Genomic DNA, 25,001 nt, shown 5'->3' with positions numbered 1-25,001 from the left:
TAATGTGCGTCATATGTCTGGTTTGGCGCCTTGTCCTCTAAATACACCACTGGCGATGGCTACAGTTGTCTTGAGTCTTCCGAGCTGGGATAGCTGTGGATGCTGAATCCAAAAAAGAAAAAGTGTGAGGCGAATTTTGTTTTCAGATCTCAGATGAGCACAAAGAGATCTTTGCTTTTTATAGAAATTATATGCAACATAACTCTCCTTACGACATTCAGTTTTGACGGGAGCATATTCCCGCCACACCCCAAAACAAACAAACAAACAAAGGAAAAACCTAATATTTAATAACATGAACGTTTTGTTGTTGTTTTTCATGTCATAACAAGGTATTTTCATGCTATTTCGTCATACAAAGTTATGACATTATTAAAAAATTTTAAAAATCCCGCAGAGCACTTTTTGAACTGAGCTTCTGAACGACTGGTGCAAAGAATTTAAATTATAATTATAGTATGTTATAACCAAACCGGTCTCACTCCAAAGGCATCGAAATCCGGCGCTTGGTCAGTGGCTTTCAGCGTTAGACACTGACGAAAAAGCCGTCGGCATGACACGTGACTGGTTGCCATTATTGTTTAAAGGCGCCCAGTGGCGTCAGGGGGAAATGCTGCGGGATAAAAATGAACGTTGAGGCAGCGGAAGGCCGAGGAGAGTGGTGGGAAGGGTGGTGGATGGGTTGCTTCCTCAGAGATTGTAAGGCCTGTTCTTGTTGCCTGAACCCAACCATGTGCGGTGTTGTACTGACGTAGTGCTTTTATTTTGACAATTAGACAATGTATGTAACAGGCTGAAGTTGACACGGCGTCCCAGGACGATAACAACCGACACCCCCGGGGTACCTTGGACGTCGTATGTGGACGTGGAAAATTATTTGATTTTGGGGTGGACTGTTCCTTTAACTTGCTGTTTGTTCTTGTATCTACATATGTGTGCGTACATGTTGTATCTGCACTGTTACACGTGATTGCAGATCTTGTTTTTATCAACACACACTGAGTGTACATTTCCTCTCCTCGCAGCGAATCACAGCAGCCGACGTCTCGAGATCTGACTGAGTGGAAGATCTCTGCGAGCCGGACAAGGTTTCTGCAGATGTAAGTCAGATCTTTTAATTCCATCCTTGTGTCCTGAGAGGATGTAAACTCATATACAGAGGCAGATATTAAGAGCATGCCGATATGCAAATGTCTGTCGAGATTAGAGCTACAACAATTATTCAAATGTTTGATTAATTATTCATCGGAGACGCCGTCAATTATTAATTTCAGCGAGCGATAAGTCGTCTTTTTTTATCCCCCCCCCCCCCCCCCCTCCACTTCTTCTCAGAGTGAAAAGTTTTCTTGTGGGATCTATCAGAGTCCCAATCAAAACCATTTTATTTGTCAAGTACAGTTAATGTGCAGGAATTGTTTTGGTGGCGCAGGCATTAAACAGACTGCACATGTCACATCAGATATACGTGCGCACACTCTCCATTGATGCTCGGACTCTTTCTACTTGTGATCAGTGAGCATTTTAAAGGCTTCGGCCTCTGTCTAAGCAGTGTTTGCACATTCAATCAGTCTGCTATTACATGTTCACACTTCCAAATATTTCCACTCCTGTGTCACGCTGGCATCAACACACCAAACGAAATTGGATGCTATTGAGGAAGCAGAAGTTATCTCCTGTAGAGCTCGACAGATACTGGATTTTGAGGTCATGCCGATACCGATATAAGAGAGTACAAAGTCTGGATATTGGTATATCGGCCAAAATTCGAGGTACCTACCTTCCTATCTATCTACAGTGCAATTATCCGTAACATATGGTTCTCAAAGATGATGGCAAAGATAGGTAATGGAGGTAGAATATTTTATTTTACAGTACACTAATCTTTGTTCGATTGAGATTGATCATTCTAAAACACTACAATCGTCTTCTTTCTGGATTTTGTTCTGTAAAATAAATAAATAGATAAATTTTTACATACGTGCAGATACCATGAGAGGCCGATATCGGCTGATATATTCGGCCAACCCATACATCGCTCAGGCCCTTATCTCCTGCCTTACAAACCATTTACAAATCTAAAGTTCTGGGAGTACTTTCGCAGCAGTATTGTTTTTAGATAGACGTCTGTTACAGATTCTTTTGTACCGAAGACAAATCTCGCACAATGATCAGTATCTTTAAATATAACAGGAAGTGGTCATTGTTAGTAGTAGTCAAGCAGCATTTTACATGAAGTACTCAGTGTTTGACTTGTTTGTCTCCCGCCTTACCTCTCCTATTTTGCTGTTGAATTCAAGGGAGAGAGTATTTAGTAATGAATGGACATCGCCTCGGCGCCCCAGTCTTGGCCCCCGGGCCCCCGTATGTTTGACACTACCGTTGCAATGGTGTGAGTTTTTAACGGTACGATAGCTGTCTCAGAAAAAAGTTGCGGTTTCATGGTATCTCAGTATATGGTACGACATAATAATTTCATCTTCATCAGGTACAGAAATGCTTGATTTTTTTGTCCTCAGGTGCCAGTATATTAAGTATTAAGTATTAAGTATATTAAGTAGTCTCCTATTTTGCTGTTGAATTCAATGGGAGAGAGTTTTTAGGAATGAATGGACATCGCCTCCGGAGATATCCACAGTCTGGGCCGCTTCATGAGCCGGGTTGAGCCTTTGGCGGACCAGTTTTGGCCCCCGTATATTGGACACAAGGTTTGCAACGGGATGACATTTTAACGGTACGATAGCTGTATCAAAAAAATGTTGCGGTTTCACAGTATTTCAACAAGAACAGAACTCGGTGAAACAGCTCTCTCTTCATATACACCTCAAATCTGGAGTCACGTCCACCTTTCAGCATAGTTAAAAACCTTTTAAAATCAAGCATTACTGAACAGTGTCACTGCTTATAACATGGTGCCTTTCAATAGTACGTCTGTTTTGCCTGAGAGTAATGTGTTCCCATTGACTTTGTGTTCCAGTATGTTTAGTATGTGTCCATTGTCTTGTCCTTTGTGTACTTGTGACTTTTGCCGCCACTTTTGGCCAGGACTCCCTGGAAGACGAGTTACTGTGACTCAATGGGACCCCTTTCCTGGTTGAATAAAAATTCAATTAAAAAAAAAAAACAAACAAAACAAAACAGAATCATTTCATCATCATCAGGTACAGAAATGCTTAAAAAATGAAAACAGGAGGTCTTTTTTTTTTGCTTTGACACAAACACTTTATTAATAGAATTAAAATTTGAAAACATTTTTCAGTGGAAATATGTGTACAAAGTCTCACTTTTTAAACCAAGTAGATATTCTTCTTTGTTTGGGTTTAAAACTGTCAATAAGCAAATACACATGATATGATAACCGTGATTTTTATCCCATTGTATACCTTGAAACCAGTACAGTGCTGCAGCCCTGTTTGACACTTCCTTCCTCGTGTTTTAAATGCATCCAGTGCACCACAGCATCCCGTGTTTGACTCTGGCTCGGGAGCTGTGTCGCATGTGCATCACCCCTCTTTGTTTTACTGTCAAATAAAGACAAACACCTTAATTAAGTGAGACTTACCAACATAATCTGTGCCAAAATGTGTAAGTTAAAATCCATCCTTGAGTATAATTAAGTAGAATTCAACACCATCACAAGCTGCCGCCTCCGAAATGTAAAAATAAATGCAGGACTTTTGTTTTGCGTTGGCCTCTGCTGCAGGTGTACCTAATAAACTGGCACCTGGGGACAAAAAAATCAGCAGGAAATTCATTAGAAAAGCTCTCAGAAAAGGGGGTCTCACATGTGTTAAGACGACTCCTAACTTTAACACGGACACATAACGAGCTCCGCTTTCATGCCAGCAATCGATACGGGTGAAAGAGAGACAGAGGAGGAGGGAGGACGAGTGTTTGAACATAAGTGTGAATTTCTAATCACATCAGTTCAGATGTGATTTAACACAGTGTGTGTTTGGCAACAGACAGAAAGATGTAAACTTTAGAATTTTAAGTCGTGATTTGTTGGAATGCTTGTGGCTGGGAACCACGATTAAGACAATAGAGACAAAAAGAAAAAGTCAAAAGAATAAAAGCAGAGATAAAGTATCAGGTAGCGACTGAAAAAGGAAAAGTTTGTATTCACTTGTCTTCCCCAACTTGTTCTGTGGGAGCCACAGAGCGTCTGACCTCTCTCTACATGAAAAAAAGACAAGGAGAAAAAGAAGACGCCTAGCACATGATATGTTTGTCTTTTTCTTGTGAGAGTCTCAGTCGAATAAGTGGTCATTTGTAGAAGCCTCTGCACAGTTTTCAGCTAACAAGAACAACATAAAAAATCAATACTTTTTTCGGTGCGAGCATTTGTTTCTGCAGCAATCTGCTATGCAGCAATCTTGTTCTCTCCGCTTGCTTCCTTGTTCGACTGAGAAAGATCAGAAATGCTCAGAAAAGAGGGGCTTTTTTTTCTCCTCCTCCTTCTTCTTCTTCTTTTCTCTGCTCTCTCTTGCTCGTGGCAAATGTAAACTAAATTCATTTTGCATGTTTGAGGAGTTCTCGCAGATCACACGCCCGAGCCTTCGCCTCTCGGTCTTTAATTGTCCGTCAATCTCTGGAGTTGTTGTGGCGCTGAGGCTCTTGCGGTGGCTATCACAGAGCCAAACCCCGTCGAGAGATGTTGAGTTTGATGTTGCAGAGCTTGGAGGAGCCACAAACAAGCGGAGGAGATGTGAGCTAGGATACTACGGCTCTCTCTCTGTCATGCATTCAGAAAGCTCTGAACGCCAACAACAACCGTTATTTTAATTAAAAAGAGGCGAAACTCGCTTTCAGGGGCCGGAGCACAAACTGTACGCTGAGGGTTTAACACTCGAGAGGCCGAGCCGCAGTCACTTGACAGCTGTTTTGAATTTTCTAAATGTCCCTCCTCTTTTTTTTTTTTTTTTTTTGTTTTCGAGGCCCGCTTTCTTTGGCTCTAATTGTATTTACAGCAACTCCTTCAGCTGTTTGATTTGCTCTCTATACGGATTAATAAAACATCATTTCATCTTCTGGACAAATCAATAGAAAATCCAGATATTATAATGTGAGCTGCGGGCAAATCTGAGTCATCACAACGAGGCGTGTTACCCTAAACCTCCCCGCTTACTTCATGCATGAGTGGACGTCATATGTCAAACGCCGGCATGATGCAACCGCTGACAAAACCCACCCAGCGCATGACAACAAGGTGCCATCGGTGATGCGTGTGTTGTCAGGCTGCACTCTGAATTATTTTTCCACTGCAGAGTTTGCAGACGAGTCAGGGCTGTTTAGAAGTGTTGGCGCTAAATATTCAACAGCCGTTGCGTAACCCGGGGCTACATCAGCATGGCTCTGACCTTTGACCCTTTGAGTGTAGCTGCATGTGGCGTCGGAGCAGGAGCTTCAACCTAATCTACAGATGAATGTGAGCTGATAGAAACGTCACAGTCATGATTCCCTCTCTCTCTTTTGCCACACACAAGTACGTTTCTGCACACACACACCTCCACCTGTGCGTCACGTCAGCAGGACGAAATAAACTGATGGATAGTTGTCGACACGAGCAGCAGAAAAGACAAGTCATTCAGCAGAAATGATCAAGATGAATTTTTTTTTTTTTTCCCGAGACTGGGCACAGATTCATCACTGGATGCACGGCGACGTCATGTGACTCCTCACAGATCTAAATTAGGCCAATAATCAGGGACGCCTGGCGGCTGAGTTGTTGAATGCACAACATGTACATGCAACTGTGTTTCAGTCCCGAGGCGTGTTCTGCCGTGGCATCTCTCCTCTCCTCTACTCTCTGTCTCTCTGCTCGTCTTATTTCGCTCTGTACGACGGCTGCGACGACGAGACGGCGGACAGCAGCGTTTTGCTCGACGCAAGATGGGCAGTGGTGTTGACTGCTGACCTGATTTATGTGGGGATCTTGTTTCACTGTGTGTGTGTGTGTGTGTGTGTGTGTGTGTGTGTGTAATGAAACCTGCTGCGTCTCGAGTGTTTTAATCTTTTCTGGTGAAAATTGCACTTTTACAAAAGAAGAAATGTGAAGAAAATGAAAAGATAATATCCAAATTTGGCAAATTCGCCCCAAGAATTTCACATAAACCTGCATGTGAAGCCTTTTTTAAATGCCGCACTCATCCTGCAGTGACCTTTGACCTCACTTCTCCTTCCTTGATGTTGATTTTTAAGCTTTAAGCGCCTATAGAAAGATTTTCCTGAGCTCCAGCGAGCCAGAATGTTGATCTTCGTTGCTCCTGTTGCGGCTGCTGAGATGTTCGGTCATGCACCAGCAGCTGACACACAATGCAGCGGCGAGTGTGTAACTTGACCACTGTATAGTATGCACAAACAGAAGTCATAATTAGACTGACAGATTCTCTAAATACTTGGAAACATTCCTACAGCCCCGCTGCACCGCTGTGTTTGTGTTTACGCTGTCGAAAAACTAAAAGTGGGCCTCGCTTCTCTCACACACACACACTCACAGATACACACACACACACACACTGAGGCAGAGAGGGAGAGAAAATTAGGATTATAATCTTGGTAATCAGCAGTCATGCCCGAGGCAGACAGCTGCAGAACTGCAGAGCTCCAATTTAGGTGTTGGACATTAAAAACCATTAAACCCAAGTGAATTTCCACTTATTGATTTTTCTGGGGCAACATTTCAACTTCAGAAAATAAGCCAGGGCGGATAATGTGCTGCAAAAAGCTTCATTTTTTTTCGTCTTTTATTTATTTATTTAGAGAGGGGGGAAAAAAAAGATACACAGATACAAATAACACACAAATTCATTAGAAATAATTTAAATAATTACAAATGTGTCAGCCTGTCAGTTTACGTTAATTATTCCCACACATAGCAATTTTGAAAAAACATTATAAACATTTTTTATCATTAATTTAATCAGACATTTTATTGCAATTTAAATCCGGAATTATAAATCAGGAAATCTGCACAAAAAATATGAAATCATGCACATGCTATTTTTGTACCCCCCTTCCTCTCATTTAAATCAATATATTCATTAAGCACAAGGTCCCCCTATAGGTCACACACCGACTGTAATCCGTTTTCACGGTGAATATGCGGCCCCACGTAGGAGAAGCCTGCGTGCGTAAAAAGAAGGCGAGAGGTGCCACTCCAGACGCGCTTGGATGAATGGGACACAGAGCTGGAGCTACGGTTCAAGTGTGTGTGTGAGAGAGAGAGGGAGAGAGAGAGTGTGTGTGAGAGTGAGTAAGAGAGAGAGAGAGAGAGAGAGGGGTGCTGGACTGCTTCGTTTACATGCAAGCACCGTGGCAGTAAATTACGCATGACAATAATTCACCCAGGACTGGATCCACTTTCGACCCGAGCAAAACGGGAGGCAAAGCAGCGTCACCCCACTCCTCCTCCTCCTCCTCCTCCTCCTTTTTTTTGTTGTTCGATAAGAAGAAGAGGGAAATAAATGACTTAATTGCATGATGGGAGTGATTCAAATATTAAAGAGAATAAAGTAAACTTACCAAAAATAAAAAGGGCGCTTGAGTCCTCCGGTGCGTCCAGGCAACTTGGAGAGGGACTAAAGCTGAGGAAGATATTTATATAATAATTATAATAATTATATTAAAGATTATAATGATGAAACACTGCTGTTTATGGTGTGGTAATAATAAAAACACACGTGATATTCCACAAAAAAAAGCGGCGTAAAAACACTTTTTACGCAAAATTCCTACAAGAAACGAGTTTGTTGGTGTTGGTGTTTGATTTCTTTCCTGCATCTGATTGTTTTTTTTTTTTGGTTTTTTTTGGGGGGGATAAGGGGGTGGAGGGGGTGTATAAGGAGGGGGGGCATCAACCAGTTCAGCCCCTTGATTGATGATTTAATTAGCCATACAGTGGCGAACTGCAGGAGGACAGGACACAAAATAATGCTTTATTTACATAACCAATCACGTCGCTGCAAAGGTGGAGCTTCCCTCCCTCCCTCTCTCTCTCTCTCTCTCTCTCTCTCTCTCCCTCACAGTCAGACATGGCTGAGATGGTTGACTTCTTTAATAAATGCGAGATTCATCCTGTTAAGTGGCGTCCAGAACGAAAAATCACTCTAATAATCCTGGAATACTCCTGTGATAGTGCCGTAATATTCCTGCAGGGATTTGCGCCGCGTCCGCGCGCTCTCTGTAGTAACTTTACCGTCACTTTATTGTACTTTATGGTATTTTTTCCAGCCCCCTTTAGTGTCATTAGAATATTCCTACAGAGGCTGCAGCCATCTCTTGTCACTGCTGGGGTTTGGGCTCTGAGCAGTGCGTAATGCGCCGCATTTATTTTGGATTCTCCTGCAGTTGCAAATAAGCAGAATGCAAAAATGTGTGTGTGGAGTTTGCACGCGTTGCTATTGTGCACACACACACACGCCTGCCTGCACGCCCAGGTGTTACAACAATTATTTACTTTTACGCACGCGAAGAAAAAGTGTTTTTTTGTCACATTTAGTTTTAATTTTCACCCAAAAATTAAGACGCAAATTCAGCTTGTTCTCTGCAATAAATCCCCCTAAAAACAAAGCACATTTTAAAGGAGACACGCGGAGCTGTGCGAGCACATGCAGATTTTTACGCACAAAAACAATGCTTGGATATTTCTTGCAGCGTAGATAAAAAGCCGAGCATCCCCAAACCTTTTGCAGTCGCAGCCAATTACAATAATGAAGAATATGTGGAATTGCCTCCCCACCCCAACTCCTGCATCCTCCCGTATCAACCCTGCCATTTCTGCAAATTAAACGGAGTGGAAATAGAAATAAAAAAAAAAAAAATCCTTACATGATTGCGGCCGGCGTGGACGCGCTCCAAGTTTCTCCCCCCTTTCTACACTAACACACACACATTCACACGAAGAAAGGAAGGAGAAGAAAACACACACACACACACACACACGCGCACACACACACACACACACACTGTCGCCTGTTCTTTGCTCCGCGTCGAAGCCCGACATAGTTGGTTTCACTCAAAAAGAGAAGAGATGGAGAAAGAGAGAGGAGAGTGAGGGAAAGAAAAGAAGGGGGGGAGAGAGAGAGAGAGGAGAGAGGGAGGAAAAAAAAAACTTCACGTTCAACCCAGAAGATGCTCACGTTTGGCTCTCCTCAATTATCCCCTCCCGTGAAGATAGGTGGCGTGCGTTTCAGGGGGCTTCTCCTCTGTGTTACACGGCAAAGAAAAGGAGGTGGAAAGAAAAAAAATGTCATTAGAAGAGGCGTAACACGTCAGTCCCTACCCAGGTTTGTTTCCTGGAGTGGGTGTAAGACATCAGTTGTAAACCTGCCCTAGCAGGAATAGCGGTCCCTCCCTCCTCCCAACTATTTCTAAGGCTTTATTTCTAAGGCTTTATTATCACCGGTGGAAAAGGATCCGCTCACCGACGCGCTCCAGTATCATCCCTCCTCGCAACTCCTATCCACAAGACACCTCTTTACACCCCCTAAAAACAGGTACGTGCCTCCTCACTTCTGTTTTATTTCTTGCGCTTTTTGCGAAGGGGAAATGTTGGACAATAAACTTCCGCGCGCAACGCCAGAGTTGGAGCTCAACTTCGGCGTACCTGCACAGGTGGAGATAGGTGCGTTTGTTTTGAGTTGATTTTTTTTTTTATTTTTTTTTTAAAAAACCCGTTTTCCCAGCCGTGTGATGTCGAGGCGTCCTGTTGGTGCCTGAGACCCGGGGAAAGTGTGCTTTTGACGGCGCCGCACAACACCGCTGTATCCTTTGGAGGAAGGGGAAAAGGGCGATAACTGTTATACGCGAGCCGTTTTCAGCTCGTGTTATATATATATATATATATATATATATATCGTCCACACAACAAACAGAACCGCTTGTCAGCGTCCACTTCTCTGCGCTAGCCGACATTTGAATCTTATCGCTTTTGTTTATGCGCCATTTGTGCCTTAAAGATTTTTTCCTCCTCATCGCGGAGTCATTTTGGCACGTTTGGACAATTATCCCCCATGTGTTATTTATTAACTGTCGCCAAGACTGTTTGGATGCAGTTTATTAAACGTAGAAGCGCAATTTTCTCAGGCGAAACCAAGTGTTTATTGAAGTTATATGACTTTGAATGAGACCACACACTGGAGGCTTCTTCCAAACCAGCTCTCAAGCTTCGCTTCTCGCCGTCTCTGATATGTAAGCTCCGGGTTTGACCCTAAAATATAACAGAAATGTGATTTATTGCGCTGGGTTTTAAACGCGCGCAGCAATTCTTGGTAGTTTGAGTGGGAGTAAGTGGCGGGTTTATTTTCTGGAAAGTGTAGAAAAATACAAAGCGGCTCGTGAAACTTTTCTGAATGAAATAAGAACGCGTGTTTTCGCCTCAGTCCCCATTTGGCGACGTGGATTGTGGTTTTCCCCCCTATTAAGAGAAATTACAATTCCCCTTCCTCCTGCTGCTGTTTGCTCTGCTCTTAATGCCACTAAGCGCCGATCAGCTGAAAATCTAAATTAGATGGACACGGATGTCCTCAGCGCTCCTTCTCACACTTTCACCCACGGCTCTTTTTTTTAAATCCTCCTTTTATTTTTTTACAAGTTACATTTGTCTTGTACGCGCGTCCGGCGCAAGTGGATCCCCACGCTAATACCCACATTGTTGGTGCTGCTGTGTGTGTGTGTGTGCGCGTGTGTGTGTGTGTGTGTGTTTCCCGTTAGATATCAAGCTGAAATCAAGGAATCGAGTCCATGCGAGCTGCCATCTGATCCCACACACACTTATCAATGAAGCAAGAGATCATGGCGGATGGCCCCAGGTGTAAGAGGCGAAAACAAGCCAACCCGAGACGGAAAAACGGTAAGAAAATCACGGGGGAGACTAACCCAAGCAGCCGGGGAGGATGGAGCTGGGTTGGGGGGTTGATCTTTGGATGTACGCCTGGTTTGAAGGTTTCCACTGCGGTTCGGGGGTGTGTGAGGGTCCGCGGCTGGTGCGCATTGCTGCCTTCCTCTTTTACGCAGGGATAAAGGGACCGCTATCCCGGGGAGAAAGTGTGCGTAAATGCGTCCGTGTTGCAGCCCCGCACGAGCATGTGGAGTGTTGAAAAATAGCGGTGTTATAATGTGTGTTATTTTGCAAAAAAAAAAAAAAAAAAAAAAAAAAAAAAAAAAAAAAGGTGCAAGATTGTTGGGAACTTGTGGATGTTTGAAAGTTGGAGCGGTCTCTCGCCGGGACACAAGCCGCCATGGGGGGACTGTGCAGCGGCAGCACACTCACGCTGCTCGGTGTAAAAGTCCAATCTTGTGACTTGAGTTTTGCTTTAATCCAGCCCGGTGGCATGCTCTCCACACAGGCCTTCACATCACCTCCACAGGGCTCATTTTCAGCATGTTCTCCGGAGTGCTGGGATAATTCACAGGAGGTGGCATTTTGTTGTTGGGTTAGTTTTAAAACCCTGTGCGTCCTCTCCACCTTTGTGCCCAGCATAAATCGGATGACATGTCCGATAAATGCTGGGCATTAATTGGGTCTGGACTGGCGCGCAGGAGGTGCAGATTTGTAGCTTTTCGTTCTCCATTTGACTGCACAGTTTCCCACAAGAGGCAAATCTGCAGTGACATTTCCTGGCCCCGTTATTCCTGATTATTCCATATAGGCTCCAAACACACTGGCGAGCTGGAGCACTGTGTGTGTGTGTGTGTGTGTGTGTGAGGCTGTGATTCAGCTGCTCAACACGAGCCCCTTTTTTTTATTTGCTTTCCTCACAACAGTTTTTTAATCTCTGCCCCCACAGGTTATTTATCTAGATCAGATTTCATTTATTGATTCCGTGCAATCGATGGCAGACAAGCATTTTGTTCCACACTAAATAGCACAAGAGAGTGGAGCACACACACACACACACACATATATATATATATATATACATGAATATATATTTGTGCATTACAGAATAATAAGACACGTTTGGAGATATGACAGCCTGTTTAGCCGTGGCCACCTGTTTTGGGAGAAAAGGCAGGCTTGGCTTTTGTAGCAAAAAGCTGCATTTGATAAAATAATATTAGCAAAGCAAATATAATTTTCACACCCTTAAAGCTGACAAGAGACGGCGAGCTTTGGCAAGAGTGTGTGAGGAATATTTTTATCTCTATAAAAATGTCTTTCATGCAGGAGCATTTAAAGAAATAAAATTATTAGGGTTTTTTGTGTGTGTGTGTGTGTGTGTGCGCCCCTCCTCCTCTTCCTCTTCCTCACCCCCAGTCCTCCCCCCCTGGGAATGCAGAGGCTTATTGAGGCTTGGCCACTCTCCTTCTCCTCCTCTCTGTGTCTCTGTCCTCTTCCTGCCTGGCTCAGTGGAGGGATGGCAGGGCAGGGCGAGAAGCGGACAGACGCGCAGATTTCTGATTTTTTTTTTTTTCCCCCTCAGCAGATGGAGAGCGGCTAATTCCTGTGAATGGAGGTGTATATGTGTTGGGATGTAAATTATAATTTGGGTGCCACCTGTAATTATTTTTGCTGTACAAAAAAAAAAAAAAAAAAAAAAAATGCACTTTTTTTTTAAAATCATGTCCAAACGCGATGTTTCCAGCATTTGCGCCAGTTAGTGTTTTGCTCACCAGTGACATTCTCATCCACATGACTGCTGGCCTTCAGGGTTGGAGGTGCTGCAGTAGCTGCGCTCACTCACTGCCCAGGCTGTCATGTGGTATTTAACCACAGCTCATGACTTGTGTGTTCCTCAGCAATATTTAAAAGCAACAAAACCTATTTTTTCTCCTCTGTGTGTGTGTGTGTGTTAATCGTCTTCCTCCTCCTCCTTCCTCGCCATAAAAACCCCTCTCCTCTCCTGGTGTGAAACTTGATCCGTGCAGCGTGAAGTGTTTGAGAGTTTGGCCCTCGCCAGGTGTTGCTTGTCACATCCAGCTGTGCGCGCGCAGCAGAGAAGCGCTCGCACACCTGTCCTTGTTTTGGTATCATGCCTTTTGGAGAAGGGGGGGGGGAGGGGAAAGATGCTTTGTAATTTTTTTTGATTTGGATGTTACGCAGAGCGTTTTTTTTGCGCATTTTATTTCTGGACTCGGAAACGCAGCGGTTACATAACCGGAAAAAGCAGAAGCAGTTTCATGTAATAGTCTGAATTACGCACAGGATTTTAAAGTGAGGGAAAATAGGTGTGTGTGTGTGTGTGGAGGCTTTCACTCGCAGACAATGCCACATTTCTGCCAATCCAAACAATTTCTCCATCTCTATTATCCCTCTGCCTTTAAAAAGGACAGTCACCCCCCTCTCCTCAAGGTAGGGACAGCTTTTTGCCATCGTCACCGACGAAGAAGAAGGAGCAGGGAGGGGGGCAGGCTTCGCAGGGCGCGCACGGACAATTGATTGTCAGTGGTAATGTGTTTCATTTACATGTTTATACCGTCAATAGTGGCGGGGGGTTGTGATGTCCACGGCGCCATACACTGCTGCCATTCCCACACGGGGTGAGCAGCTGAAGCAGACACCTTGTTTTGTTGAGGCACGTGAAATAATCGCTATTTGTCCTGTCACAACTGCGCGAGGCCTTATTATTATTATTATTTTTCCCTCCCTCTCCCTCTCCTTCTCCCTCGCAGTCGTCACGAGCTAAATATATCCATCTGCTCCAAAGTGTGTGAGTCAAGTGTATATAGCCAGGCGCGTAAAAATGAATGGACTTCCCTTCGAGCATGGTGTATAGGAGCAGGAGGATGCTCCCTTTGGAAGAAGGAAGTGTGTGTGTGTGTGCAGTTATTGTAACTCACATGATTTTTATTTTATTGTGTGTCACAGGGAGACAGCGCTCTGATATGTTATTGGACAAATCCTCTATTATGTGCCTTCCACGAGGAATGAAATCAGGAATGCAGCAGCACACATGCACAGTTTTTTCATGCTTTGATAAGGCAGATAAAAGCAAATAGCATGGCTTGTGGCTGTGCACCCCCCCCCCCCCCCCCCCCCCCCGCGCCCCCCCAAACACACACACACTAAGAGAAAGGAAAAAAAAAAAAAAGCTAATGATCATCTCAACTCCATCCTGGACACTGGACAGAAAACTTTCATCCCTCCTCCTCGTCTTCCCAAAAAACATTTTTGACACATTTTCTCCTTTTTTTTTTTTTTTTTTTTTTTTTTTTTATTATTCGTTTTTTTTTCCTCGACCGCCCTGCTTGTGTGAAGATATTTTTCGCCTGGCGGCCAGAGAACACACACTCGCAGAGGCACCGCGAGCCCGGACCCCTGACACCGCGGGTCTTTGGAATGCCTTAGGTACGATTTCACTTTCGCTCACATCAATGCTGACCTGAATGCCTTTCATATCTGATCCGCCGTGTCTCTCCTGGTAAACATCCCCCGGGGGGAGAACAAAGAAAGGAGCTCCTCTCCTTCTTCTTCTTCTTCTTCTTCTCCTTCTTCTTCCCTCTTAATCACAATTCAGCCCCTTTCGCCGCCAGCAGCAGGGCTACACATTTGCATTCAGCATCAGAAAAGGGCCTGAGATGAAAAGGGGGGCGAGGGAAGGGAAAAAAAGAAAAGGAGTGCAAGAGAGGAGAGTAAAAAAAAAAAAGAAGAGGAGGAAGGGAAAATAGGGAGAGAGGCAGAAAAGGGTGGGTGGGTGGTGGAGAGAAATAACTAGGGTGTTTGTGGTTGTTTGTTGGTCGTCCCCTGGTTACAAGCCTTTTATAGCCTCCCTACTCTAGCAGGGACCCAGGCCCCTCCTGACAGACAGATAGTGTTACGAGATGGCATGCCCACACTATTCGTGGCCACTCACACTTAAGACGAGGAAGAAGGGAAAAGAGAATCCTGGCTGCGACTGGACTGTGCTTAAAGAAGGCGATAAGAGTCGGGAGCAGGTGTCTCTTTTTCCTCTCCCCATGTCTGGCAGCAAGGTGCCTCCGAAAAAACTAAATGAATTCGTCACGTAAACACATTTGTATCTGTTGCTTTATCAGAATGATTAGCGAGATATCTTTATCACGCCAGGCATGCAAATGTTGAGCAAAGATGGAAGGGGGGTGCATCGGGTCTTTAAACGGCGTCATGTGATATGGATTCCAGTTTTCTTTATTCCCCTTCCCTTTCTTTGCCTCACCCAGAACTTTTTTCTTTTTTGGTTAAGAAGACGGATTATCGGTACACCTTCCCTCCCTCCTCCTCCCGGCCAAGCTGCGCAGGATTTAGGCAGATTTACTTCAGCAAACACCTTTGGACACTGGGGGAAAGTAGGAGTCTGTTTGCAAAAGGGGCCTTTTGTTCCGAGAGGTTCTGGATAATGCCTTACCAGGCAGCCATGATATTAACCCGTGCTTTGGAGAGACCGGGTGGAGGTGGTGGTGTTAGGAAGAAGGGGGGGGGGGGGGGGGTTAACTCTTTGTATGACAACTCTTTGCTGCGTCCCCTCCGTGGCCATCCCTCCTTCGCTTCCCGTCTCTAAGCCGCCTGGGCCTCGCTGTTGTTTTGCTAACTCCAAAATTCCTGTGATTTTTCTGACGGGACATATTGGTTTGGAAAAGCAAAGCTGCAGAAGTTACAGTGTATTCGGGGTGATGCACACACACACACACATAACACACACACACACACACACATGCAGAGCAACTGCCAAGAACGATGAAAGCGAGAGCAGTGGCTGGGATCCGTTGCCTGACTAACACCGAGGCATGAATCAGCCAATAGTGAGCCAACTCTGCCCCTGTGACTTCCCTTTATGTTTAAACGGCGATGATGATGTATCGTCCAAAACAATGTGGTGACACAAGCGGCAACGTGGATGCTTTTGACCTTAATCTCTTGATTTTTTTATGCAGCATATAAAAAAAAAGGCTTGCTCAAGTGCTGGTTTTTACACGGCAGCTGAACTGTTCCTGAACTGCTTCGTCCCCAGAAGGAATGGCCCCGGCTTCTCTCGCCTCCTGATATTAAAGTTGCGAGCTGAGTGATGCTAATGTGGCTGTGCTGCGTAACGGTCAGTTTGTTGCTGCGTCACGTGCGGGGGAAACAGGCCGCGGGCTGGCGATTGTCAGAAGTCGGAAAGGGAGCCGAGATGGAGAGTGATGGAGCAAAGGTGACAGACTTAAAGGTGTTTCTGGGGGCGGCGTTCTGCCTGTCATGCTCCGACCCACCTCCCTCCGTGCCTTCTTTTGCTCTCGGGATTTGACAGGTCGTATCAGCTCCCCTCTCTTTGTCGCCTGCGCTGCGACACGCTCGTCTCAGTAAAGTTGCGGTGCAGTCAGATGTCTTTCTCCTGCTTGCCTGACTTTATTTCATGCCCTCCTTCCCCGCGTCTCATCCCTGTGTTTTGTGACAAAAAGCAAACACAGAAATTGAAACTTCAGTGGTCCGGCAAATAATTGCATGCATTTGGACTTTTCATTTACGTGTGTACACTCTTTACCCTAAGCCGGCATGTTTTATGCATTGCGTAGGAGGGAAATGCATTTTGAAATATCATGCCTCATTTGAGTCTTTCTCAAGTGAAAATGCAAAGTCTTTATTTGGCCCATCCGTTCCGTCTCGTCCTGCTGTTTGCACTTATTCAGTTGTTGCGCCGCGTCTCGCCTGTGATTTTCGACATTTTCCACGCGTCGACTTTTTCCCATTTGCGAGGGAGTCTGGGCGCGACAGACGACAGGTTGCTGAGCAGGTGTAAACTAACATTCGGATTTCATAATCAAATGGCAGGGGGGCAGGAAACAAGTTTAAAAACACCTTCTTTTTTTCCCAACAATGGTTTGTGTGTGCATGTGGCTGCACGAGAGGAGCTCGGGTGGCAACTGTTCCACCAAATTAAATGCAGTTTTAATCCAAGGTTTGCCTTTCGCAGTGCACTTTTAGGAAGCATATTTTCCTGAATTGACTGTGTTTGGTCGGGGTTAGTCGGCGGAGGAATCCGTCCCGTCTTTTTCTGTATGAGTCGCATATTATTTTTCATGTTCTGTCTTAACAGAGCAGCATCGATAGATTAAATCAAAAGAACAAACACATCACAGCTGGTTGGAGCTCGTGTGTGAATGCGCTCCTGCCTCACTCTGTGTGTGTGTGACATATCACTGCTGTCAGCCGTAAAGCAGGGCACAGCTTCGTGACGTTTCCGAGGAAAAGGAGAAAAAACGCAATCACCTCAATCGCCCATTAAAATGATTTTTCCCCCCGTTTTTTTTTTTTTTTTTTCTTTTTTTCCCCCGAGATGACACCTTGGTGCAAACAAGTGTTGAAAGCAGCCTCCAGTTTTCCTGCTCTGATGTCGGCACCGCTGATCTGCAAAGCGCCGCTTGCTGCCACATGTGCACACACATTTAGGGAAACACACACACACACGGTCTTTGATGTATGTTTGATTGTCGGGTGGAAGAGCTCTTCTGGCAAGGTCACGGCCACGTGGAACAATCAATAACAGATCACCAGATTAAGGCATGGTGACATCTGGAAATCGAGGCCTTTTCCACACACGACTCGGCCCATTTCGCTGCACACCGTCCCACCTTTAATTCGGGATAATAGAACATGCTATTTGATCAGGGCTCGCCGCTCTTACCGTGGCTCATTATTCAGAAGGTGTCCCGCTTCTCCTGCCACCTAAGTGCACCCCTCTCGTTACCTTTTTTTTTTTAATTTAACGAGGTCTGCTTTGTGCTCCGGTTTCCCCCCGTCTCGCGTGGAAGTAAATTCAGATGTGTTATCTCAATTTAATTGCAGCCGATTGCCAAGCGAGATTAAGGCGAAATTAGGTCATTTTGCGGTTGCACAGATTTCACTCACTTCCACGCTTTCATCTCGGCGTTGATCAAGCACCTTCTTAACCGGAGGTTGCAGCGAAAAGAGGAAATGGTCAGAAATTACAAGCCCGGGCCTCGTTGTTATTCAAACATACATTTAACCTTTGGCAAGAGTGAGTCAAGGAGAAGTGAAACATGGAGTGGAGGTGGTGGAGGAGGTGGAGGAGGGCGGGTGCAGGGAGCACATCTCCCCCTTTAAATGTCATCTGTGGCGCAGTCAGTGGACATGTGTAGCAGAGTCGACCCTGTTAAAAACTCTGAGAGGTGAATTCACGTGTTAATGGGTTCTGACTGGAGAGGGAGCCCCCGCTCCTGAACGCCTCGTGTCCCGTCGCTGTCAAACGCGAATGTCAAACAAACACCTCCTCAGGTAGCGGGGGGATAATCACACCGACAGGCCTGTCCTCAGCCTTTCTGACATGCAGGACGAGCAGGGTGGGGGGGGTAGTGAGGCTGCGGCATAGAGGAGCTCTCTGTGGTTTCAGGCTGCGAGGTGGTCAAGCTGGAGGTCAGTGAATTAATCACTGCAAGTTTGACGGGGTTGGTTTTGGTTTGGATGAGACGCCGAAGCGGAATTCAGGGGTAGATGCTACATGGTGATTATCTTCATCTACTTTCTGAAGTCATGATGAGGTGATAAAAGTGAGTCTGTTTTTGTGGCCTCGGGAGCTATGGCTGCAGCTCAAGCTGGAGGCCTGGCTGCAGAGGGCTGGATGGGTATTTCCTGACCTAGAAACCTTGTGGGAGACGACAAAGATCGGGTCATTTATGGAGAGCGGAGCTCGGATTTGGCCCTGTGACTCAGCCTGAGACGCAGCCTGGTCATTGGTGAGGTCAAGGCTTTATGACTCGTGGGCTTTTTTTTTTTTTACATCCCTGAGCTTTAAATGTTCGGTGTGTTCTCAGTTGTGGCCTCACGACCTTCTCTGGGGTTCTCTGTTTTTCCTTGCATGTTCTTTGTACTGTAAAACTTCTGTTCATTCCTGGACCTTTCTGCCTCCCCCCCCACCTCCACTTCTATCCATCCCAGCAGCCAGCCAGTCAGTCATCTAACCAGTCAGCCCACTCTAATTACTTCTCCCCCACCCAAGGGAAGCTACTTCCTTATCGCCCGGCCGTCTTGCTCCGGCATTCCTGAGATAAATTCCCCACCACTTTGTTATTCTTACTACTTAGGGGTATTGGAATTAGCATGTCCATCAAAGCAGACCTTGTACTCTGCCTTTTTTCTCACACTCCCCCCCCTCGCGACCTTATCAGTGCTCGTACATTACAGCCAGGCATGGGACGTGCCCGCGGGCTGCGGAGGTGAATAACGGACAAAGGTATCGCGCCATGTGTTTGACATAAAAGACTCTGAGGTGATGATCAAGCGGTGCAAATGTGCAGCTCGTAGCTTGCACTTTGCTTTCCAGGTAGCTGCAGCGTCCTTTTCATACCCCGTGTTTGTATTCATCCAAAAAAAGCAGAGTGAGCTTTCAGCGCCCTTCATACCTGTTAAAACCGCCTCTCGGCAATTTCAAACGCGCACAAGCATCCCTGGGTAAATAATCAGAGCTCCATTCATCCCTGCAAACCCCACTTTTTTTTTTTTTTTTTTTCGCAGATGTGCGATCGAGACCGAGCGCCCTCGCTTCCTTCCTTCCTTCCGCTCCTCGCCGTATGTTTCCCAACATGGTTTATACCTCAACAGCAAGCAGACGCCGCCTTATAAACTGGCAATCACAGTATCCCTAATGTTATTACTTTTCATAATTAGTTACAGCAACACTCATTCCACGACTGGCGGAAAGGAGTATTCCTTAGTAATTAAGGTAATGAAATATTCATTTATGCTACCTTTTCAGCAGTCTCACAAATGAGCCAGCCATGCTTAATGTCCGCCCTGCCTCTGATTTTATTATGATGGCAGACTGGCACATCTGCAATTAGTACTCGCACTGACAGTTAGCGTTTTGCGCGGGGCGGTAAGCAGAGGGAGGTGAGGTGAGGCGGCAGAGGGAGGGAGGGAGGGAGGGTGCACCCTGGTGCGACTACAAGCCCCCTCCGACACCCTTCCTCCTCCAGCACCCTCTACTCCTCTAACCTTGCCTCCTTTTTTCGCCTTTTGTGTGTGTGTGTGTGTGTGTGTGTGTGTTACCTTTATCTCCTCCTCCCCGACGGAGAGGTTACCTTTTCCCAACGGTGCGAAATCGACTTGACATAACTGTTCATCAGTTTCAGCCCCCTCCTCCCTCCCTCCTCCCTCCCTCCTTCCTTCCTTCCTCCACCTCACCCCGAGGTAGTTTGCATCAAATCAGGCCCAGTCAAGCTTCAAGTGGAAATTGGCAGGCCAGAACCTGACAGTGGAGGAAGAAGGGGGGCGCAGAGAGGCAGGCGAGCTGCAGCACTAGAAGCCTGAACTACATCCAAGATGGTGATCGTGAGGTCAAGCTCCGGGGTGAAGTGCTAATAAGTCAAATTCATAATTGAACCGAAGACGACGCTGTTTGTTTGTTTCTCTTATGTAGAGTGAATCATATTAGTGCGATGAGCCGTGAAGTTTCTGCTCACCAGATTTTTTAAAAAGTAAAATTAAACGCTTTTATTTTGAAGTTTGCGTCACATTTTTGAGGACTTTTTAATTTTATTTCAACAAGGGGCGGAGCTACGAGGGAGCAGTAGCGTGCCGTGGATGTGAAAATGGCTGACACTTGCAAACAGGCACACATGCTGGCCATGTTCTGCACATGGACACACACAGTGTCTCACACACACACACACACATGCATCCAGATCTGCATATGTGGACACACATATACTCCGACATATGCAGAGTTAGGGTCACAACGTGCTTCCGAAATTTCGACGCAGGCGAAGCTTCAAACCCTAATTTCAGGGTTAGGGTTGCACACACGCTTCACACACATGCTAATTGGCAGACAGACAGGTCGCAGCAGACGCAGATGTGCCGTGTCTTTCTTCTTCTTCTCCTCCTGAACCTCGCCGTGGCCCTCGGAGGGAAGCAGATAAGGACTTTGTGATGAAACTTTTAGTGCATCTCGCTGCTCCAGTTCTGTCGCCGCCACGTCACTAAGCTCAAAATGCGGCCGCCGCCGCCGCCGCCTCACAGCTGCTATATATTCTTATTAAGGTTGAGTGGGAGAGGTATTGCGTTTGTATTCACTCCATCAGCCCTTCCATACCTTTTCTCTCTTTTATCTTTCCATGTGTGTTTCCCCTCTGTCTTAATCTTTTCCCTCTCACCTCTCCCCCCCTCTCCTCCGTCTTGTTCCTCCTCCTCTGCCCGTCCCGAGCTTTGCATGTGCTCTGATGGGCTGATGGCCGCTTCGACAGGGCGGCATTGAGGTAAAACGGTGTGACGGCAGAGTTTTGTTAAGCCGAGAACAAAGGCGCAGAGATGCCGGGCCAAGCCATTGTCCTGCGCCCGTATTGGCCTTGCCACAGTTTTGCAGGATTTAATGCTCTGTTTACCTCCAGCCAATCGCCGCTAATATTCAAAGAGGGGAGCTTCTTCCTTTTTAGACGCACCTCAGGGTGATTTAAGATAGAGCCGGGGTGAACGGCGGCTTTGCTTGTGCAGGATTCAGACAGAAAGACGGAGGAAGCTGCACCTTTAAACACACTGTCTGTTTTGAGAAATAAAAGGTCGTAAGTTTGCAGAATTAAAACGCAGATTCAGTGTCTTAAATTTGGTGCGTGTGCGATAATCTTTCATTTTATCGAAAAATACTGCGCAGCGAAACTTCATTTTTGTTTCCCACACTTTGATTCTATTTTAAACTGCAAAGCCCTCCTCAGAAAGTGTCTGTCACTGCGACTGCGAGAGAGATATGAAGCAAGTGTGCATGTGTAACACACAGGCAGAGCAAGAGAGGGAAAGAGTGTGTGTGTGTGTGTGTCTGGTCCGTTGGAGTTCCCCTGCATGGTCTTTGGGCAAACTGAAAGCAGCGCTCAGTGGGATTAGGGAATGAGGGTTGCTGGGGGTGGCTGAGGGCGGAGGACACAGCAGAGGAGGATTCTGGGTGTTTTTCCTGCCCTGTAGCAGGCTCCAAACAGCTGTTGTTGTGTTTCCAAAAGGGTGCAACCAAATGCTCCTGGTGCAATTGTTGCTGCATTTCAGGCTCAACTTCGTTTGTGAGCAATATTCCCGATATCTTTGACGTAAAGCCTTAAAATTTTGCTCAAAGTCGCAACTCAAAGCTAGCGTAAGCTTTTTAACGGAAGACCCATTAGCAGCTAAAATGCGCCAAAGTGGTGTGTTTGTGTTTTTTACTGCGACAGTCACTCTGACATCGACATAAAAGCGAAGTTTCGGAGAACAAGGGGCAATAAACACAGTCGAAAGCGCCGTCATCGAACCCAATGATATTTTCACGAGCACATAAAGATTATGAGTCCATTCCAGTAGCGCCCATCTGTGCTTTCATTTGCGACTATATGCTCAGTAGTTAAAGGGGAGGCTGAGGGAGGAGAGGGGGTGACTTTCATTTGGTTAAATAGTTTGTTAAGGTCAGAGGAGATAAGACGAGTGTAAGAGTGTAACCCCCCCCCAACACACACACACACACCGTGCAAAAACCTGCGGTGATTGACAAGCGTAGATGTTTCAGGAGGGGAAAGAAAACAAACCTGCCACATCCTTTGCATGCTGCTCCGGCGATTAACGGGTTAACTAAATGAAACAATTTGTCAACAAACTCCGTCTATCCAAACCCCTTTTTTTTTAGCAAAACAATTACAAAATTACAGTAGATAAAAATTGAACGGCGCCAGTATTTATGCAATCAACATAACGAAGAAACAAAACAATTTAATGTGGAAAAATCATCATTCATCTGCATTATAATTGCTTCTCTTTCACATCTACGGGGATGGTTAATTAAAATTGTGATTAAATGCGCCTGCACTGCCTAAGATGTCTTCCCCCTAAACAGGTGCTACAGAATTTAAAAGTAAAGAGAAAAAGCTAATTAGCATTGGAAATTGAGAAATTGCCTGCAAGAATCAGTGTTAATTTCAGTCACTGATGAGGTAATTTATAAAGGGGGAGCGCTGAGGAGTCTGTGCAACACGAGAGATTGCAACACCGGCTCCCCCTCGTCGTCGCCGTCCCTGCCTCCTCCCTCCGCATCCCTGCTTTCCCAGCGTGCAGGTGAAGCTGTTTAGAAAATATTGAGGCTATTTGGTATTCTGTCTTCGTTAGCGTCGCTTTCAGTTCATCTGTGCCCTCAGAATAAACAGCCAAGACTAAATAATGATACACACACACCTTTCCCCTCGCAGAGATTAAAAAAAAAGTCAGGAAAAGCACTTGCAAGCGCCAAGACGACGACTGAGGAAATGCATGTAAGTCATTAGGAAGAGGTTTATCCAGGTGTAAAAACATACATGACACCGTAGATGCATCTTCTGCTGTTGTTGGAGCAAAGCCACACATCTGTGAAGAAGAAAAGAATCATTGACTCGTAGATTCGGCAGTTGTAAACTTTTCAATTCAAGTTAGGGAAAACACAACATCAGGATTGCGGTGGCGTGGGTTTTTCCTATTGGACTCCGATCGGAGCGGAACCCGACGCTCAGGATGTTGGCCGTCGTCCCCCCCCCCTGCTCAGAGTTTCCAGAAACTTCACAGATACTGCTGATCTCGGGCTCTCATGTACGCTGCCCCTAGTAATTACCTGTCATTGTCCATCATTACAGTTGGCCTTGGAGAAATGTCAGGCCTGGAACAAGACGGAGCCAAGCTGTTCCATCATGTTCTGGACTTGGCCGCAGACGTCGTCGCAACTCTCTGAATTCCCCCAATAATCTATCTTGTTTATCTTGAAATATGTACGTTTGCGTCTGTCAGGGGTTCCTCGGCGATTCCTTGGCTCATTTACGGGGACAAAAGCGGCCGCGAAAGTTGGTTTGACGGCTGACCTTTCGTGGTTCGTCACCAGCGTCGATTTTGGAGGAAGTTCAGTGGAAGTGACGGCGACAGCAGCAGCTTAAGTTTCACAGAAATTGGCGTTCTTGAGCCATCTCGGGGGGGGGGGGGGGGGGGGGATTGGACAGGTGGGAGAAAGGGTTGAGGTAGCAGGCCGTAGGTCATTAGGCCTCCACGGCGGTGGAGCTGAAGCATCAGCCAGCACGAGGTGTAGGAAAAAAGAGAGAGAAGGAAAGCCAATTTGCTGAGACATACTCTGTCGACCTTTCATCATAACTGAGGCCTTTTTCTTTTAGATTAAGTCCAGTGAGCAGAACTCAGCCGCCTGTCAGCCCCTTAAGCCCAACACCCCCCCTCCCCCGTCTTCACTTTTTAACAATCGCCTCCCTCACTCAGCCTCAAAGCTCCCCCAACTTTCTACAGCTGCTATGTGACAAATCATGTACTTTACACCCCTCCTGCCGCCTCGCTTTTGACATCCGAGCTGCTTGTTGCAACGCTGCATCAAAACCTGAGGTGTTTCGGTATCTTGTTCAAAGTGGGTTACGTGCAGCAAAGCCTCTCGGAGGTTGGGGTTTGACTCACTTCCTCCACAGAGTTGGATCAAAACATCCAAAGCAGTCAGGTCGCTTTTGACGATAAGTGCGCGAGACATACTTTAACCTTGTAAACTCAGATGACCTGCCGATGGGTCAGTCGTTTGCTGCGCAGCCAGACATTGTTCAAACACTCAGAACTTTATTTTGAATTCTAGCGGAGATCCGAAAGTGTCCAAAGATACCGAAAGTGTCAGGATGAATTTTGGGTGAACGTGTTTAAAAAGACACACAAGACACTGAGAATATTTCAAGTGTAAACATCATATGTCTTTTTGATGAGTTCAAACACGATGATACAGAATATATATGACGTTCCAGCAAATGTGTCACTGGTTTACAGCAACAAACAAGACGAAGGAATTCGTGTGAACTCTTTCTTCCACAGCAGAGCTCCCTCATGATTATTTTATTTTATGATTTTTCCCTCCTCTACATCCTTCCCCTTCTTCCCCGTCTTCTTTTTCCCCCCTCTGAGTCACTCTGCTGAACAGGTCAGGCAGTAAGTGACAAGGTATTTCGTCGTTTTGTGAACCTTTGCCAGACTGATTGTTCGGTGCAAGTGTAGTGTAACTGAGCCGCTTGTAGCTCGCCGGAGTGTGGAAAATAAGATCGAGGACTGATTTTTTTCTTCTTCTCCCACCCCCTCCTTTCCCCTCTCCCTCCCCGCTCTGTCT

General features: G+C 45.8%; 1 protein-coding gene and 2 long non-coding RNA genes across 7 annotated transcripts in view; 2 read left to right on the top strand and 1 right to left on the bottom strand.

Annotated features, from left to right (window-relative positions):
- The window catches only part of LOC144461903 (uncharacterized), a 168,430-nt gene extending 167,330 nt beyond the window's left edge, over positions 1 to 1,100 (top strand). Inside the window, exon 3 of the long non-coding RNA XR_013490486.1 lies at positions 1,026 to 1,100. This is a non-coding gene — a long non-coding RNA (uncharacterized LOC144461903). The remainder of the gene's footprint in view (positions 1 to 1,025) is intronic.
- A 4,911-nt stretch (positions 1,101 to 6,011) lies between these two features.
- Positions 6,012 to 8,940, bottom strand: LOC144461902 (uncharacterized). Of its 2 annotated transcripts, none has more exons than XR_013490485.1 (2): positions 8,827 to 8,940; positions 6,012 to 7,577 (listed from the first exon to the last, which is right to left on the bottom strand). It is a non-coding gene; the product is annotated as an uncharacterized LOC144461902 (long non-coding RNA). The 2 variants fall into 2 exon arrangements; XR_013490484.1 differs by having other exon boundaries at positions 6,012 to 7,583; positions 8,827 to 8,939.
- Positions 8,941 to 9,001: 61 nt separating this feature from the next.
- The window catches only part of zeb2b (zinc finger E-box binding homeobox 2b), a 100,417-nt gene continuing 84,417 nt past the window's right edge, over positions 9,002 to 25,001 (top strand). For 2 of the 4 annotated variants that reach the window (XM_033616011.2, XM_033616008.2), the window contains exons 1-2: positions 9,002 to 9,494; positions 10,711 to 10,849. In XM_033616011.2, coding sequence (XP_033471902.2) covers positions 10,777 to 10,849 — 73 coding nt within the window. In that variant the 5' untranslated portion in view covers positions 9,002 to 9,494; positions 10,711 to 10,776. The remainder of the gene's footprint in view (positions 9,495 to 10,710; positions 10,850 to 25,001) is intronic. The other 2 variants (XM_078165805.1, XM_078165804.1) reach the window with 1 other exon arrangement.

Source organism: Epinephelus lanceolatus, chromosome 24, assembly GCF_041903045.1.
Source record: "Epinephelus lanceolatus isolate andai-2023 chromosome 24, ASM4190304v1, whole genome shotgun sequence".
NCBI lineage: Eukaryota > Metazoa > Chordata > Actinopteri > Perciformes > Serranidae > Epinephelus > Epinephelus lanceolatus.
This window is presented reverse-complemented; position numbering and strand designations above follow the sequence as displayed.